This window comes from Castor canadensis, chromosome 8 (assembly GCF_047511655.1).
Source record: "Castor canadensis chromosome 8, mCasCan1.hap1v2, whole genome shotgun sequence".
In the NCBI taxonomy this organism is placed as follows: Eukaryota; Metazoa; Chordata; class Mammalia; order Rodentia; family Castoridae; genus Castor; species Castor canadensis.
In genome coordinates, this window is record NC_133393.1 from 86,215,716 (window position 1) to 86,231,483 (window position 15,768).

The window sequence follows — 15,768 nt, forward strand, 5'->3', positions numbered from 1 at the left end:
ATCAATTGAGATACACACTCTGAGGAAATAAATGCTACTCTTTGAGAGCACATCCCTAGGGAATTGGAATTTCCAAGATGGGGGCAGGCTGTGGGTAGAGGGGTTCACAGAAAACCTGAGTAACAGTGGATATTAATTTGGAGACATAAATAGGAAAAATGGAAGAACAAAAAAATGCATTCTACACAGGATTAGACGGAGTTTGGAGTTTGAAAGATTTGAAGAATCAGAAGAGGCCATGAAGTTGGAAGTCAGGGAACAAGGCAGAAGGTGGTACGTACAAGATGCCAAGTGGTAACATGACCAGATTTTTACTTTGCAAAGATTATTCTAGCTACTATAAGGAGAATGGATTAATGTGGACACAGAGAATGGGGGATACAGAGACCACCTGGGAGACTCTAGGTGAGATGAAGATGATGGTAAGGAAGATGAAGTAGATGAATTCTAAAGACTTTTAAAGACTGGAGGCGTGGCTCAAATGGCAGAATGCCTGCTTTGAAAGCATGAATTCCTGAGTTCAAACCCCAGACCCACCAAAAAACAAAATAAAGACACTTACAAGGTAAAAAGCAGTAAGAGTGAAAGAGGGGTGAGATATGGAAGGGGAGGTGGGGAAGAGTTCAAGAACGACTCCCGGATTCCTGGCTTGTGTAACAACAAGAACCACTGTGACCGGAGGCAAAATCTGAAGAATCCTATAAACTTGGGACCGTTGTCTATTTCCCGTCCCCAATTAAGAGTTACCCCTTCAGTTGTAAGCAGCCTGTTTTAGAATCGGGAGGCTTCACTCCCATGCTGCCAATAATCAGCAGGTGAGTCCTCTCCCCATTCCTCAAGGCCTGCAAAAGGCAACCTGGAGGTGCTGTGACGAGCCATTCAATTCTCGTGTTACGTTAACTAGGTTCCAGCCACAGTGAGTCTGACTGGACAAATTATTTTTGTCTTTTTGTTCTTGTTAGGTTCAATTCAATTTCCTCCAGCCCTCTCCACCCTTTTGGATGAGTTCTTCATCCCGCACAGGATATGCACATGTTTTCTATAAAAGTCTGGAGTGGCGTCCCCAAAGGTTGGCCCCACAGTATGATCAGTGCACAGCCAACAGCTCGGGCCAGGTTCCAACACCATCGCGGTCAGTCAGCATGACCATCCCTTCCCACAATGCCGCAGCCCCTCGCTCGCCAGTCGCGAGACCTCGCGAGAGTACGACGGCGCCGGTTGCGACCCATACGTAGCGCCACGCCTTCCCCGGCCTCAGGATGGCCTCTTCCTCCCGTTCTCCCCCGCCTTCCACTCGCGCTCCGCTCTCGGATTGGCTGATGGAATCGGGTCAGTTTTTTTTCCTGGCCAGAAAGCGGTTCCACAACAAGTCCCTCTTCTGGCCCCGCCTCCTTGGCGTGTGGATTGGACGGCTTCGTCAGATGTCACGCGCTCCTGCGGCAGCGCGGCCGAGCCAATCAGAAGCTTGGCGTATTTTACAAACTGGGGAAGTAGCAGCAGAAGCCTAGAAAGTCGGAGGCGGGGGAAAAGAGAAAAGAAAGTGGAGGCGACCCTGGGAAGCTTGAAACCGTTGTCTATTTCCCGTCCTCCATTAGGGTTCCCGAAAAGGTGCGACATCGGGATCTGCAAGGAATGAAGGATGAGGGGGTCTCATAAGGGGAAGAGCAGTTCGGAGTCCTGAAAGAGCAGGCTTGGAGTGTCTGGAGGTGGCAGCCAGAAAAGCGGCCTTGCAGGCGCTGGGGGTTTCTGGGCATATGGATTGGGGCGGAGGTGGAAATATCAGGAATGTCAGCAGCCATGCCCCGAGAACTGGTTGACTTTGATGCCCGATCCTGCTTGTCTTCTTGTCCATCTCAATTGTAGTCGCCATGACCACCCTCCAAGCCACGAAGGATCCCCTTCTCCGAGGTGTATCTCCCACTCCTAGCAAGATTCCAGTACGGTCTCAGAGACGCCCGCCTTTCCCCACAGTCAAGCAGGACTCCCTGGACCAGGAGAATCAAGATCCAAGGGTAAGCGGGGCCTGGTGGGTGAAGTGATTAGCTACACAACCAGCAATGCACCAAATGCTGAATCCTAGCTTTTTTTCTCCCCTTCCCCTAGAGACTGGTGCACAAGCCACCATTCAATATTCAACGCCCTCTTGTTGATTCAGCAAGCCCCAAGTCGAAAACTACACACCAAATAGAGAAATCACAAAGATTGGTGGGGATCACTCAATTCCGGAACCCTTTGGAGGAGCTCAGACCTAGCCCTGGGGGACTAAATGTGGGGCCTGGGCCCCCTTGCCAAACAGGTACTTGTCAGAAGCCTGGGAACACAGCTTCCTTGGCTGAGTGGGAATGGGAAGGACACAGTGGGGCTTGGAGGCTTTGCACATCCCCAGTCTCCTGCCTACTCTTAAGAGTCCTGGTCCCTGCTCCTGATGGTTTCTCTTAGAAACCATTCCCTTCCTTCAGCAAAAGTCATCTCTTCTGAAGCCTTTTTCAGTTCCCCAGTAGCAGTCAGTTGTTCTGTATTGTCCTTATGCTTTGTAGTATTTCTTTTGTAATCTATCCACTCTTTGGCTTGAGTCTGTTACTTCTCAATAGTTTGATGATGGATTCTTCATAAGGGCTTTGTTTTAACTTATCTTTGGGACCAGTGCTTGGAATAGTGTTACATGAAGTTCTTCAAACATTTCATGAGTTGGGCTCATTTGAACTCATTCTTGCACCTCAGGATGATTATTTTAGTGCCCCTGGCCCCTCAAGCCTCCACATCCCTGTTCCTTCTCATCTTCCCATCTCTTTTCCTGCAGAGGCTTCAGGGGCCATAGAGTTTGTGGCTGACCCTGCAGCCCTGGCCACCATCCTGTCAGGGGAGGGGGTGAAGAGCTGTCCTATTGGTCGCCAGTCCAGTCTGGCTCAGAGAGTACTGATTCGAGGAAGCAAGGGAGGCACCATCCGAAGGGGTCAGGTAATGAGATAGGATATGCCATCTGACTGGGGTGGCTTGAGGAGGGAATTCTGAACTTGTGCTGATAGTCTCTGTTGGGGTCCCAGAGTGCTCGGGCTTCTGCATATATGGCCCCCAGGACTCCCATCCACCGACTGGACTCTGCCAGGGCTTCCTGTTTCTCGAGGCTGGAAGGACCAGGACCCCGAGGGCGGACTTTGTGCCCTCAGAGACTAGAGGCTCTGGTGAGTGCTCTTTTGATGTTCAGCAAGCCCCAGGTTGAAATCCACACATCAAACAGAGAAATCACAAAGATTGGTGGGGATCACTCAACCTGGAACCCCTTGGAGGAGCTCAGATCTAGCCCTGTGGGGACAAAATCTGCCTGGGCCCCCTCCCCAGACAGATATCTGTCGGGTCGGAGGCCTGGGACAAAGCTGGGTTCTAGGAGAGAAGGTACCTTCTGATGAAACAAGAGGTTCTTTCAGGAAAGATGGGAGTGGTGGCAGTGGCTGAAGGTTTGGGGCCCACCACTGACTCTGCTGTCATTTCTTGTTCCAATGGATCAGATTCCATCTTCAGGACCTTCCTTTCACCCCTCTACCCACCCCAGTTTACAAGAGCTAAGAAGAGAGACAAGTGGCAGCAGCCGGTGAGAAGGAGAGGTTGTGGGAGAAGGGCAGGTGGGAAAACCAATGAACCAGCGTCTGAGACAGGGGTCCCCCATAGCCGAGGCCTTCTAGTAGCTTTGGAGTCTCCTTCAGCCCAGAAGGGGCTAGGGCAAACCTGTGGCCACCCAGGATAAGCCCTTAGAATTACGTCCAGGCCTTCATAGCCAGGCGTCAGTATGACATGGGAGAAGAGGAACAGAAATATGAGATGGTATTTCTTTGGCTAGACTGTAGACTGTGGCAATAAATGAGATTTGACTTACCTCTGACAGTTTACACTACTAGTTGTGCAAACTTGCCTTAACTTCCCTGAGCTTTGGTTTCTTTATCTGTCAAATAAGGATAATGTTTGTATCATCATTAGAGGTTGTTGTGCAAATGAAATGAGATGATGTTTGTAAAGCACTTAGCATGCTCCCAGCCCATGCTTGGTATTCAGTGTTTGCTATTGTTTTTATTGTCATCAGGACTTCAGTGAACCAGGCCTCAAGATTGCTCCTGGAGACCCCAGTGCAACCTAGTAAGTATGTCTGGCTATTGGGAGAGAACAGGGGTGGGTAGGCTGCCTGCAGCAGAGAACAAGGTAAGAGAAAGCTGAGCAGGCTTTTGGGTGGTTAAGAAAGTGGGGAGGCAGAGAGGCTAGGTCAAGAAGACTAGGGTTGTAGCTCAGTGGAGAGCACGTGCCTAGAATTTGAAAGGACCTGGGTTTGATCCTCAGCATCACCAAAAAAAAGAAAAGAGCCAGGCACCTGTGGCTCATGCCTATAATCTAGCTACTCAGGAGGCAGAGATCAGAAAGATTGCAAAACAAAACCAGCCTGAGTAAATAGTCCATGAGACCCTATCTCGAAAAGCCCTATCATAAAAAATTGGGCTGGTGGACTGCCTCAAGGTGAAGGCCCTGAGTTCAAGCCCCAGTACCGCAAAAAAAAAAAAAAAAAAAAAAGAACAAGAGGGGATGAGACCTTCTGGATAGGCCAGAAGTTGCACCAATTGCACTGTCCTTGCCACTTCCTACAAGATTGACCTTCTACTCACTGTTCTGTCCCCAGCCCCTAAGAGCCATCACCATGCCCCCAGCCACCCAGGGTGTTCAGAATGATGATAGTTTGCTGAGGTAGTGTTGGGCTCACAGGGGATACTGGATGGGTCCCTGCCTCTGATGGACAACGGGAGCTGTTAAACTGATACACCCTTTTCAGAGGTTGCAATACCCTATGCCAGACTTGGCACGTGTTCTAGATACTACAGCAAATGTCCTCTGTCCTCCCAGCTTCTTCTCTCCCTGAAGGAAAACATGAGGTTGTTCCTCACTCGGATGAAGGAGGAGGAGCCCTCCTGGGTCTGGCCCAGCGAGTACCATTGAGAGAAACCCGAGAGATAAGACTCACCAGGGTGAGATGGGACGCTCCTGGGATGGGGGTGGGGAGCATGGAGATGCTTGGGGGATTCAAGAATGGGTCTGACCTCTCTACCAGGTGTCTTGGGTCGGTCACAGACTGATATTTGTATCGTCATCAATTCAGTGCTGTGGCTGTGATACCTCTGACATCTGTCAGCTCAAAGCATTCGTTCCTTCATTTCATAAATATTTACTGACCAGCTACTGAGTGCAGGCACTATTCTAGGCTCTGGGCTTGCATATTCTAGAAGAGGGAGACAAAAAATAAACACATATACGAAATATATAAAATGACAGATGGTGATACGTCTATAAAAAAAAAGGACGTTGAAGGAAAATTGGAAGTGGGGAAGTTGGTATCACAATTTAAAACAGTTTGGGCAGGACACTCTGATTGAGAGGATGCTGTTTAAGTGAAGACCAGGAGTTAAGGTACGAACCATGCAAATATCTAGGGGAGAACATTTTCAGACTAGGAAAGCTGCAATGCAAAGATCCTGGGAGAGAATGTGTCTCGTGTGTTTGTGGGGCAGCAAAAGAGGCCAGTGAGACTGAAACCAAGGAAGGAGAAGAAGAGTAAGAAATGAAGTTACAGTGAGAACAGGATTAGGAAAGGACTTCTGAACCAGTTTAAATCCTTGGCTCTTACTTGGAATGAGTGGAAAGCCAAGGGGAGAGGGAATGAATAAGGATGCGACAAGATTTGACTTCAGTCTTGAAAGAACCACACTGGCCACTGCAATGGAAAAACCACATAGGAAAGCAATCACTCTTCCCACCTTTTTCCTCTCCACAGGACAACCGTGACTCACACCTGATGCCCTCTCCTGGCTCTGTAGCCCAGCCCATGCCTGGTCGTGTGATGACACCTTCTGTCCCCCGCCCTTCACCTTTTGGACGGGCTCAGCGTGTACCTTCCCCTGGCCCTCCAACTTTGGTTTGTATCAACAACTCCTGGGGGCTGGGCGAGAGCAGAACAATCTGCCTTGAGATCCCTGCTAGGTCTAGGTTTTGTTCTGCTCAGCCACCACATCTCTCTCTAGACCCCATATTCATTTTTGCGGCGTCTTGCCATTCGGCCCAAAACACAATTCACACCCATCCGATCAGCTCCCAGAGTTAAGCAGGTAAGAGAGCAGGAGAGGAAGCTGGCCTGGGCTAAGGCTGGGGAGAGAAGGAGATGGATGGGGATGAGGGCGCTAAGACAAACGCAAAGGGGAACTGGGTCCCATTTGTGTGTTCTGGGCCTTCCTGATAGCTCACCTCTGTCATAGACCCAGTGGTTGAGTGGCCTCTCTCCTCAGTCCTGCGCTGAAGAGCCTGCCATGCCCTGGGTAAGTATCAGAAGCCTTGCCCTGCTGAGGGCCTTGGCACTGTTCTGCTTCCCTGGAGGCCTGGCAGTTTGAGGAAGGTGTGTTCAATGGAGCTCTGTCTACTTCATCACCTCTCCCTGAGTCTCTGCTGCCCCTCCTAGTCTAAGTCTAGGGCCTGTCTTTGTGGTTTTTGTCTGTCTTGTTTGTTTTGAGATGGGTTCTCACTGTATAGCCCAGGATGATCTTGAACTTTCCATCTTCCTGCCTCAGTGCTGAGATTACAGGTTGTGCTCATCATGCCTGGCTCAGTTAGGACTTTGATTCATTTATCATGAGGGTGGAACACAGACTGGTATTCTTCATGCCTTAGCCTGGCTTCCTCATCTGCTCCTTTTCCTCCTGTGGCAGGAGCGGATTGCTGTACAGTTATTTGACCAGGACAGTTGTGTCAGGTTGCAGGAGGGTCCTGGGAATCCAACTGTGGCAAGTCCTGCTGGACCCCAGCCTGATAGAACCCCTAACCTCCAGGAGCTAAAGATGCAGGTGGGCCTGTGGGGAGAGCAATTTTGAAGGCTACTGGTCTGTGAGAGGGTGGATAGGGGTCCGGAGAGAGGACAGTGTGGGTAGACTGCATAAATCCACAGTGATATCACGCTGGGGCACTCTCTCTTACCACAGCGCATCAGTATCCTGCAGCAGCTGTTGCGACAGGAGGTAGAGGGGCTGGCAGTGGGCAAGTGTACTGCCCTTAATGGAGGCTCCTCTCTGGATATGGTTGAACTTCAGCCACTGCTGGCTGAGATTTCTAGAACTCTGAATCCCCCAGAGCAAAATTCTGAAACTTCCCACCTTTCTGGACTGTCAAAGCACTCTGGGATGCCAGAGCTCTGCCTTCCAGAGGAGTGTGGGGAACCACTACCCTACTCTGGGGCAGAGGCTGAGGTGGCTCAGCTCTGCCCTTCAGCACAGCCAGGGCCCCAAGAGTCCTGCTGTAGTACTGGGCCAGAGACACCAGAGTCCTCCTCCCAGGAACAGTCTGAGGTCCCAGAGCCCTGCCCTCCAGCACTGACTGCACCCCTTCAGTCTAGCCCCCAGGGGCAGATTGAATCCCCAGAGGCTTGCCCTACGGGAGAACAGGGCCCATCAGTAGCCCATTCCCTGGACCCTAGAAGCCCAGAGTCCAGCCCATGGCCCTGCTGTAGTCAGGGGTCCCTGGCAACCACCAGCCTGACCTTCTCTTCCCAACGCCCACTTTGCGCCAGCCCCCCTATCCACTCACTCCAGTCTCCAAGGCCCCTGACAGGCCAGACAGGTAAGGAGTTGTCTGGGAAAGGGTGTGAAGAAAGGGGTCCTTTAAAAAAAGAGAAGGTGGAGGGGGGTCTTGTCTCACTGGGAGTATGGTCCTGCCCTGCGCCAGATGATGTCATGCTTTCTTTCTCTGCCATCTTGCGTGCCCCAGCCTGGCTCCCTCAGAAAGAAGGGAGTTGCTGCCTCTGTAGCCCTGTGCTCCTAACTGGCTTGGCTCTTGAGGGAAGGAAGAGTGCATGGTGGGAGTATAGGACTTCAGAGCCCTCTCTAAACTCTCCCTGGCCCTCAGGCCCCAGCAGTCTGGCCCCTCGAACTCTGGCCCTGAGGCAGCGCCTCAAAGCGTGTCTCACAGCTATCCATCGCTCTCATGAGGCCCGCCTGGATGATGAGTGTGCCTTCTACACCAGCCGAACCCCTCCCCCAGGGCCCACCCGTGTCTGCACCAACCCTGTGGCTGTATTGCTGGAATGGCAGGAAGCCCTGGTGAGAGCCTCCAGTGTCCAGCCAACCTGCATCTGCACAACAAGCCTGTGGAAAGTGGGGGGCAATAGCAGAGTTGGCCTCGCCTCTTTTACTGAGTGCTAATGGGAATGTGACGAGGTCTCTCTCTCTCTCCAGTGTTTTATTCCAGTTGGTTCTGCAGCCCACTCACCATCATGAGGCTCCAGCCTCCACCCACTCCTGCCCTGCAGAGATCAACCCTTTCCCTTTAGCCCTTATTTATTGTTGGTCTGCCCATGGGACTGGGAGCCAACACCCTTTTATCCTTTAATAAAGTTTCTATAGTGTCCACCTGTCCAGCTAGTGAGATTTAAGTATCCAAATAGGGCAGCTGCTGCTGTCGCTCTCCAGTTGCCCACACGGTGGCAGTATGCTCCCACATAGAGGCCTTTGGGCCCTCAGGATTTCCCTCAGTCATTGGACTACAGGAAGTCTTCCCACTCCTGCTCAGCCCACCTTCTCAGCAAGCTCTAGTGCATTTGGGGCAATTGTGGGACCTGCTCTTCTGCCTGAACATTGATATCAGCCCTACTTCCAAGGGTCACCAGCTGCTCCCTCGTCTCCCAGGGCTCTTCTGCTAGAGCACTCAGCTGGTTTGATGGGCACCTGTAGCCCTAGCTACTCGAAGGCTGAGGCAGGACGATCATTTGAACCCAGGAGGTGGAGGACAGCTTGGGCAACATGAGACCCGCATCTCAAAAAAAAAAAAAAAAAATCTGCTAGAACTCTCTTTCTGCAGTAGATAGAAGGGCAGGAGTACCAGATTCACACCTTGTTAGTGTTATTCTGAATGGTGTCACCACCACCTCCACCCCTTCCCTCACCTAGAGAGGAAGGCCCAGAGCACTCTTGGAGCTGATATTTATCCTTTTCTTCCCACAGCAGAGCAAGAGCCTGGGCTGCCCTTCTCCCCTAGAGGCAGCCTCAGCCTGTTCCTCTGGTGGAGATTGACAGGCAGGATGGGCGTTCTTTCAGGGGGTCAGGGAAAGAGCCAATTATTCCCACCCCCCAGTCTGTACACTAAGTTAAGCAGTGGCACACAATCCCCAACCTCACTTTATTGGAAGAGGCAACAGTAGCTGTAGCCCCAGGGCCTCGCCTGGAGAAGGGTAGAGTGGGGACTGTACAGAATGAGTTTTAAATGCTAGGAAAGAACTCACTAGTTCCTCCAGTTCACAGGAAGGCTACCAAGGCTGGAGCCTGGAGCCTGAAAATGGAGATGAAGGAGGAAGGGATGTCTTGATGAGGATACTGTATCTCAGTGTCTTCTCTCACCTGGGAGGGCTCCTTTTGTTTTTGTTCTTTCACTCCCAAGCTACCAGGGCTTCCCTTCTGCTTTCTGGGCTTCTGAGCCCTTCTAATGAAACTGTTCGAAGCTCTAGGCAGAAGACAGGACCAAGACCTCTGCCCCTCTCAAGTCTGGTTTTCACTGAAGTGCTTGTGAATTTGGGTGGTCCTTCCCTAAGCCACTCTGCTCCTCCTCCAGCTGGTCTCCACTCCCCAATCACTTACACCCTTGATTCCTGACAATTCACCTATTTAGGCTGCCTGAGGGAGCAGGAGGGTCCACCCCACGACCAGGTTCTTTGAATGGGGAAGGGCCAGCCAGCTGGAGGTGGGTGAGGATGGGAGCCAAGGGGCGAGAGGGGCACGGGCGAAGGTGTCCGGCTCAGTCCGGGTAGATGATGAAACCCGAGAAGGTGCTGTACTTGTTGGTGTTGCCTCCATGCACCTTCCCACCGTCCAGCTTGATGAAGACCTCGTCGCCTACATCCAGGTGCAGAATGACGCTGTTACTGGCATAGTCGTAGTTCTGGTCCGCGTCCTGAGCAATGGCGCTGGCCCGAACCTAGTGAGAAAAGAAAATGACCTACTCACTCCCTGCGCAGAGCTGGGGTGGAGGGATCGGGTCAAATGGTTGCTACTGGACGTGGCAAGGCCACACAAGGGCAGCGGGCTCAGGTGTTGAGGATGAGAAACTAGGAGATCCAGCAGCTTCTCTGGCTGTGCCATTCACTAGCTGTGTGACTAGGATACCGGTCAGGCCTTCTCTGTGTGGGGAACGGAAAATATGAGGCAGTTAGGATTCAATGAGTCAACACCCGTGGAGTGTGTTCGGGACAATGTTTCATATAGAAAATGTTATATAGGGTTTGCTATTATTTTCATTTCAAAAATAAAAATTAGCCTGTCGGGTACTTTCTAAGATTCTGTGTCCACTGGGACCTACTGTTAATCCTAAATTTGCATTGCATTCCCTGGGAACTGGGGCATAGGTGTGTCTGGTTGTGTGCAGGGCCTGGGAAGGTGCACTGTTCCATTCTGGCCTCTGTGGCCCCATTTCCCTGTGGAGCACCAGCTGGTGCCCCAATGTGTGTGTGTGTCCCAACAGGGAGCCCCGCCTCTCCTCTGGCCTTTCAGCAGTTCCCTCTGGCTGCCAGCCCCCTCCTCAGCCTCCCTCTTTCCGTCCCACCGGGCTGGTTATTAACTCATTAATTATTCATCATTATTCTAATCATTATTTACCATCCTCAGGGCCGCAGTGCCCGCGCAACTGCATACAGAGTGGGAACTGCGCGGTCCCCCACCCCCTCCAAAATCAACATACTTTAAATACACACTGGCTGGCCCCTTTTGCCTCCTCCCAGATATACCAAGCCCACCTACCCCACCTATTTGTTGCCACATGCAGAAAGATACCACCATTCTCCTCACACCTTGGACCTCTGTACCCACAGGCACACATTCAAATCATACACACACTTCCTTACACATACACATCTACCCCATACATACACACATGCACTTTCATTCCCTCTCCTTGGGTTCCTGGGAATGTCCTGCTGAGAAGAGATCCTAAAGCAGGTGTGGAAGGTGGGTGAGCAGTGATATCCTCCTGGGAGCTGGGAGGGTGCTGCCAGCCCAAGGCTCAAAGCACCTAAAGAAGGCCTGGTTCACCCAGGGCACTATCCCCTGGTATAGAGCATTTGGAGGTCAGGGCTCAGCTCCAACCTCCCCCTGCCTACACAGCCCAGGCAGCCACCTCAGCCTGAAGCCTCTTCCTAGCTATAGGTGCTTCCTCACTGAAGCTGATGAGTCCTTGGGGTACTCCCCCAAACTAAGGCAACAATGACACTGATTCTGCCCACAGGAGCAACAAGCAATGGAACCTGGAGGCTGAGCAATTGCTAGGGAGGACGTGGGCCTACAATCAAGCCAGGGTCCAAGGCCTGACCCTTGCCACATACTTCCAAATCCTTCCTTCCACCACCTTGCTGCCCCCCACCCCTAGCTGTAAGACCATTTCCCACCTCTACCAAGGACTCAATATTATCTGAGAGCAAAGCATGGTCTAGGCTTGGCTCCAGGTTCTGGGATGAGCAATAGCAAGTGAGCAAGAAAGCATTTCCTTCCTTGCTTGCTCCCTCCCTCCCTTCCTTCCTTTTCCTTTTCCTTCTCCTTGAAAATCCAAGCTGAATGCCCCCACACGCAATGCTGCTGAATGCCCACTGTCTGACGTGGGGATTCCATTCTAATTCCAAGAAGTCAGATTGTGAGTAACTCACCCCACGCTAGGGCAGGGAAACCCAAAGTCCAGCAAGGCTGCCCCTGGGAGAGAGGGCAGTTCAAAAACAGGATATAAGAAAAGAGGCTAATCCTTAGGGTGAGACACCAAAGACGTTTGGTGGTTTGGTATGGTTGCCTATAGTTGTAGTGTGAGGTCAAGGCTTCAGAGACTTTAAGCCTTGAGTCCTGAGTTCTAATACTGACGGCGTTCCTAACACTCCAAGCAACCCTGTGCAGGTGACTTTCTTTCGCTGGTGTCCAATTCCTCTTTGGCTAAATAAGAGATTTACAATATAAGTTTTTGGCGCCCTGTGTGCCTGGATTCCCTGAAGTTGTTTCAGAGAAGGAGCTGGGTTATGGAATGAGTGCGGGAGGTTTAGGAAGCTACCAGTCGGATCCGGGGCTAATTGGGAAAGGGGCATCTCACCTGTCCGTTTTTCATCAAATCTGCCCACATGCTGGTGCCATCGCCGCCGCGCATAAGCACATGGTAAGCGAAGAAGTAGACGCCCGGCATGGGACAGGTGAACTTGCCGCTGGCTGCCTCGTAAGCGTTGCCCACGTTGGTCACCACGTCGTCAAAGCGCAGCACCTCATAACCCTCGTGAGGCCTCCGCAAGCCAGCGTAGAAAGCAATTCGAGGAACGTAGCCAGCAGGGGGGGCTGCCCCTCCTGGGCCTGGACCGGGAGGACCTGGGGGACCTGGCCTACCTGGCTCTCCCGGGGGTCCTCTGGGACCTGGAGGTCCCGGAGGCCCCCGCAGGCCTGCCTTCCCGCGCCGGCCTACCTCTCCCTTGGCACCTGGGGGGAACGGGGGCACTGAAGCGGGCGCACTGTCGGGGCCCGGGCCTCGCGGAGCGTGCGGGTCACATACCATTCGGCAGCGACCCAGCATTTCATAGTGTGCCGGCCCGCGGGAACTGTGCACCAGCAGCGGGATGGCCACCAGCAGCAATAGCACCATGGCCACCCCGACGGCCGCTCCCGCCACGCGCTTGCGGCGGCTCAGTCGCGACGCGGCCAGGGCCAGCAGATCCTCCTCACTTTTGGGCGCAATGGCGGCAGAGGCCCGGGGCTCTCCGCTGGCCCAGGAGGCGGTAGCCCGGCTCAAGCCTGGGTCTGAACTACCCCCCACACACCCCGACGGCTGCACCCGGCCTCCCTGCCCGTACCGGCTGTCGCCGCAGAGGTACCTTCCCCAAGCCGTTCGTCAAGGCGCAGGTTCCCCCCACACCCCTCCTCCCGGGGGTTGGGCCAGGGACAGCTCCCGATGGTTCTGAGCCCGTGGTCTTCTATTACCCTCCGATGCTGAGACCCGGGGCTTCTTGGACGGCTGGATTCCAACAGGTCTAGGGTGCCTGCTCTCCAGACAGCTGTTTTCTCACGGATGGTGGTACCTGGGTCCAAGACGACCCTCACGGATTGCTCCTGGCTGGAGCGGGGACTATTCCCACAGCTCCCGACGTCCAGGCTCAGAGCCGCGGGTGGCGCCCACTGGGTACGACCTCCTCCGAGGTCCTGCTCTTGGAAAGCACTTCCCGCCCGTCTCCCCCAGCCGCGACCGCCACCCTAGCTAGAACCCTGACCCGGAGTCTCTCTCCTGCAAGCGTTCTCCGCCTCTGCGTCCCTAACCTTCCTCCCCTGGCAGCAGAGCGGGTGGTGTGAGTCGCCGCGCGGCGAGAGCCACTATAAGCGGCCAAAGGCGGAGCGACCCCTGGCGCCCAGAGTGGGAAGCGCGGGGGCGGGGCAGGCAGCGCTGCCTCCCCACTGAGCCCCCGGCCTCTAGGTTTTTTGCCAGTTCTGAGGGCTCTGAGGCGATTCGCGGCCCCCACCCTAACCTTACTTTCGGAGTTTAGCATTCTCAGAACCCAGATAAAGCTGGAAACAGCGTTGGGATAAACAGGGGTCAAAGATATAAGCATACAGAGAAGACAGATGTGGATTGTCTATCTTTAAAAAGGGGGGGGGGAGGAGACTGAAAAGTCACAAACAGAAAACAAAACAAAAAGGGAGAGAAAAGGTAGAAATTCGTCACCCCACGCCCCTCTCTTTTCCGGTAACTGAATACCGAATAGCATGTGAGGTTCAACTGATACTTGTTAGTCTGAATGAGAAAAGACAAATTTCCTGGCATCCTCACCCAGACCCTTAAGGTTGGGGGCGAAGAACACGGGGCGGGTGAGAGGAGAGGAGAGGAGAGGAGAGGAGAGGAGAGGAGAGGAGAGGAGAAAGAAACAGCCTGGGGAAAAAAGCAGGAAACCGACAGGAAAGCCAAGAAGGAGCGACAGAGAAATCAAAGAGACAGAAAACCAGATAAAGATGCAGAGACAGAGACAAAGCTTCGAAAAGAGACTGACAGCCCCAGAGGGGGCGAGGGAGAGACAGAGAGACGGACGGAGAGAGGAGCCCAGACAGGTTGACAGATCGAGAGAGAAATGTAAATGGCGCGCTGCAGAGAGACACCCAGGTCCGTGTTCGGACTCCAATGTGACATATCAACTGTGGGGAAGACGCGGGGGCGGGGCAGTTCTGCGAGCAGAGGGGTAGGCTCTGGGCCTTTGCATTGTGACAGTGTGCTGGAAAGTGGAGGTAGTGATGGGATCCTGGCCTTGTGTGTCCCCGGGTGAGTGGGATTGCAGATTGTGTGCTGTCTTTGTGTATGTATGTGTGAGGGCTCTTTGAAGGGAGGTATTTGTATTTGTCTTTCTCTTAGTCCCTAATTTTGAGACCCCAGGAATGCTGTTTCTCCAGTCTCAGGACTGAAGAGTAGGAAATCACCTGAGAAGAAAGTGTTGGAAGATAGCTCTAATCCCACTTGTCATACCCAGCTCAGCCCAACCTCACCCCTGCTGGTGTCCCAGGCTTGTCCAGCCCCTGAAATCTTGACCCCTCCCTCTTCCCTACAATCAGATGAAAGCCAGAGAAATTAGATTCCACATAATGCATGTTTGGTTAATTATGCATATTAATATAACTGAAATGCAGATTAGGTGCTAGTTATTTGCCTGTAAGAGGTTACTGTGTCTGCTTTCAGGGTAACCAAGAGGGAACACCGCCTTTGATAGATCAGGAAAGAAAACTATTGGCTGCATCGTTCCCTAGGACCTGGTTGCCTCTGAGTACACCAGGCCAGAGGCTTGGAGAAGGGGATCTGGGACTAGTGAAAGTGGAGATGTTTGAAGATCTTAGGGGTAGACAGTGCAAAGGCCTCTTAGAGACTAGGTAAACCAGGAGCATGTGCAAACTGTTGTGTAAAATGGAGGGCACAAGGACATGGTTGTTGGACATCCCTTGTTTCCTGTACTCCTTTCCTGCACCTTCCCTGCACCACACATCATAATGAATTGGGGGGTGGAGGGGAGAAAGAGGTTGTTGAGGCTGGGCCTGTGTCAGGAGTGGGGAGAGGCCCCTATGTGCCTGAAAGGATTGGGAGAGAAAGGATTGGCAGTCAGTGGGGGAGGGGCCTCCTCCTCCAACCATAAATACAAATTTTATTCAAGGTCTTTGTCACCATTTGTCTTCCTTGGGGGGCTGAGGGCCTTGTCGGGCCCCATGCATGTCTAATTCCAGATCTGCTCCCCCAGGCCGGATGATGGATGGATTAGAGAGAGCAGGCCTGGGCTCACACCAGCTTCCCCTGCCGGAGCCTCAGGCCCCATCTACCCCAAGTCCTGCCACCCTTCCTCCTTCCCACTGCCCTCCCTTCACTCACCATAGGCCCTCTCTGTCCACCCCACTAATATTATTCCCCAATGCCCCCTTTTTGAGCCCCTCACCTCAGCCCCTTTCAGGTACCAGGCCTCTTCTTTCTAGAGCTTCCCCTCTGCTCCCTCCCCAGCACAGGCTGTGAGCTGCGGTGACCAGCAGGGCTGCAAGCGGCAGCCGGGTGTGTGTGGTGGTGGTGGGGGGGAGCAGGCTTGGCTCACAGGGAGCCGAGGGGCCAGCTCTATGAATTTATTCATGTTCTGTTGCTCTTTCCCCACGCTGTGGAATGAAGCTGCCAGCTCACCAGGTCCTTATTGCTTCCCCTGCAGCTGTCACATTCTTCCAAGGAGGGACTTGAGTAGGG

General features: G+C 53.0%; 2 protein-coding genes across 3 annotated transcripts; one reads left to right on the plus strand and one right to left on the minus strand.

Moving 5' to 3' along the window:
- Positions 1–1,452: 1,452 nt before the first annotated feature.
- Positions 1,453–8,421, plus strand: Troap (trophinin associated protein). 2 transcript variants are annotated; one of them, XM_020169461.2, is made up of 15 exons: positions 1,453–1,608; positions 1,864–2,012; positions 2,104–2,296; positions 2,801–2,958; positions 3,045–3,182; positions 3,507–3,589; positions 4,076–4,128; positions 4,882–5,003; positions 5,807–5,947; positions 6,054–6,137; positions 6,285–6,344; positions 6,732–6,866; positions 7,002–7,635; positions 7,921–8,114; positions 8,250–8,421. In XM_020169461.2, the coding sequence occupies exons 2-15, from the start codon at positions 1,869–1,871 to the stop codon at positions 8,289–8,291; spliced, it is 2,181 nt and encodes a 726-aa protein (XP_020025050.1). In that variant the 5' UTR covers positions 1,453–1,608; positions 1,864–1,868; the 3' UTR covers positions 8,292–8,421. The 2 variants fall into 2 exon arrangements, with proteins under 2 accessions (XP_020025050.1, XP_073939397.1); XM_074083296.1 differs by having other exon boundaries at positions 7,002–8,114.
- Positions 8,422–9,182: 761 nt separating this feature from the next.
- C1ql4 (complement C1q like 4) lies at positions 9,183–12,663 on the minus strand. The gene is made up of 2 exons (XM_020169469.2): positions 12,127–12,663; positions 9,183–9,981 (listed from the first exon to the last, which is right to left on the minus strand). The coding sequence occupies exons 1-2, from the start codon at positions 12,661–12,663 to the stop codon at positions 9,802–9,804; spliced, it is 717 nt and encodes a 238-aa protein (XP_020025058.1). The 3' UTR covers positions 9,183–9,801.
- Positions 12,664–15,768: the final 3,105 nt, after the last annotated feature.

Bases quoted from the DNA above. Each gene is read 5' to 3' on its own strand.
- C1ql4 (XM_020169469.2), bottom strand. From the start codon at position 12,663: ATGGTGCTATTGCTGCTGGTGGCCATCCCGCTGCTGGTGCACAGTTCC. The intron at 9,982-12,126 runs GTGAGATGCCCC...TTTTCTCACTAG, and splicing joins ATTTGATGAAAAACGGACAG to GTTCGGGCCAGCGCCATTGC.
- Troap (XM_074083296.1), top strand. From the start codon at position 1,869: ATGACCACCCTCCAAGCCACGAAGGATCCCCTTCTCCGAGGTGTATCT. The intron at 2,959-3,044 runs GTAATGAGATAG...TTGGGGTCCCAG, and splicing joins GCACCATCCGAAGGGGTCAG to AGTGCTCGGGCTTCTGCATA. The intron at 3,590-4,075 runs GTGAGAAGGAGA...TATTGTCATCAG, and splicing joins GAGACAAGTGGCAGCAGCCG to GACTTCAGTGAACCAGGCCT.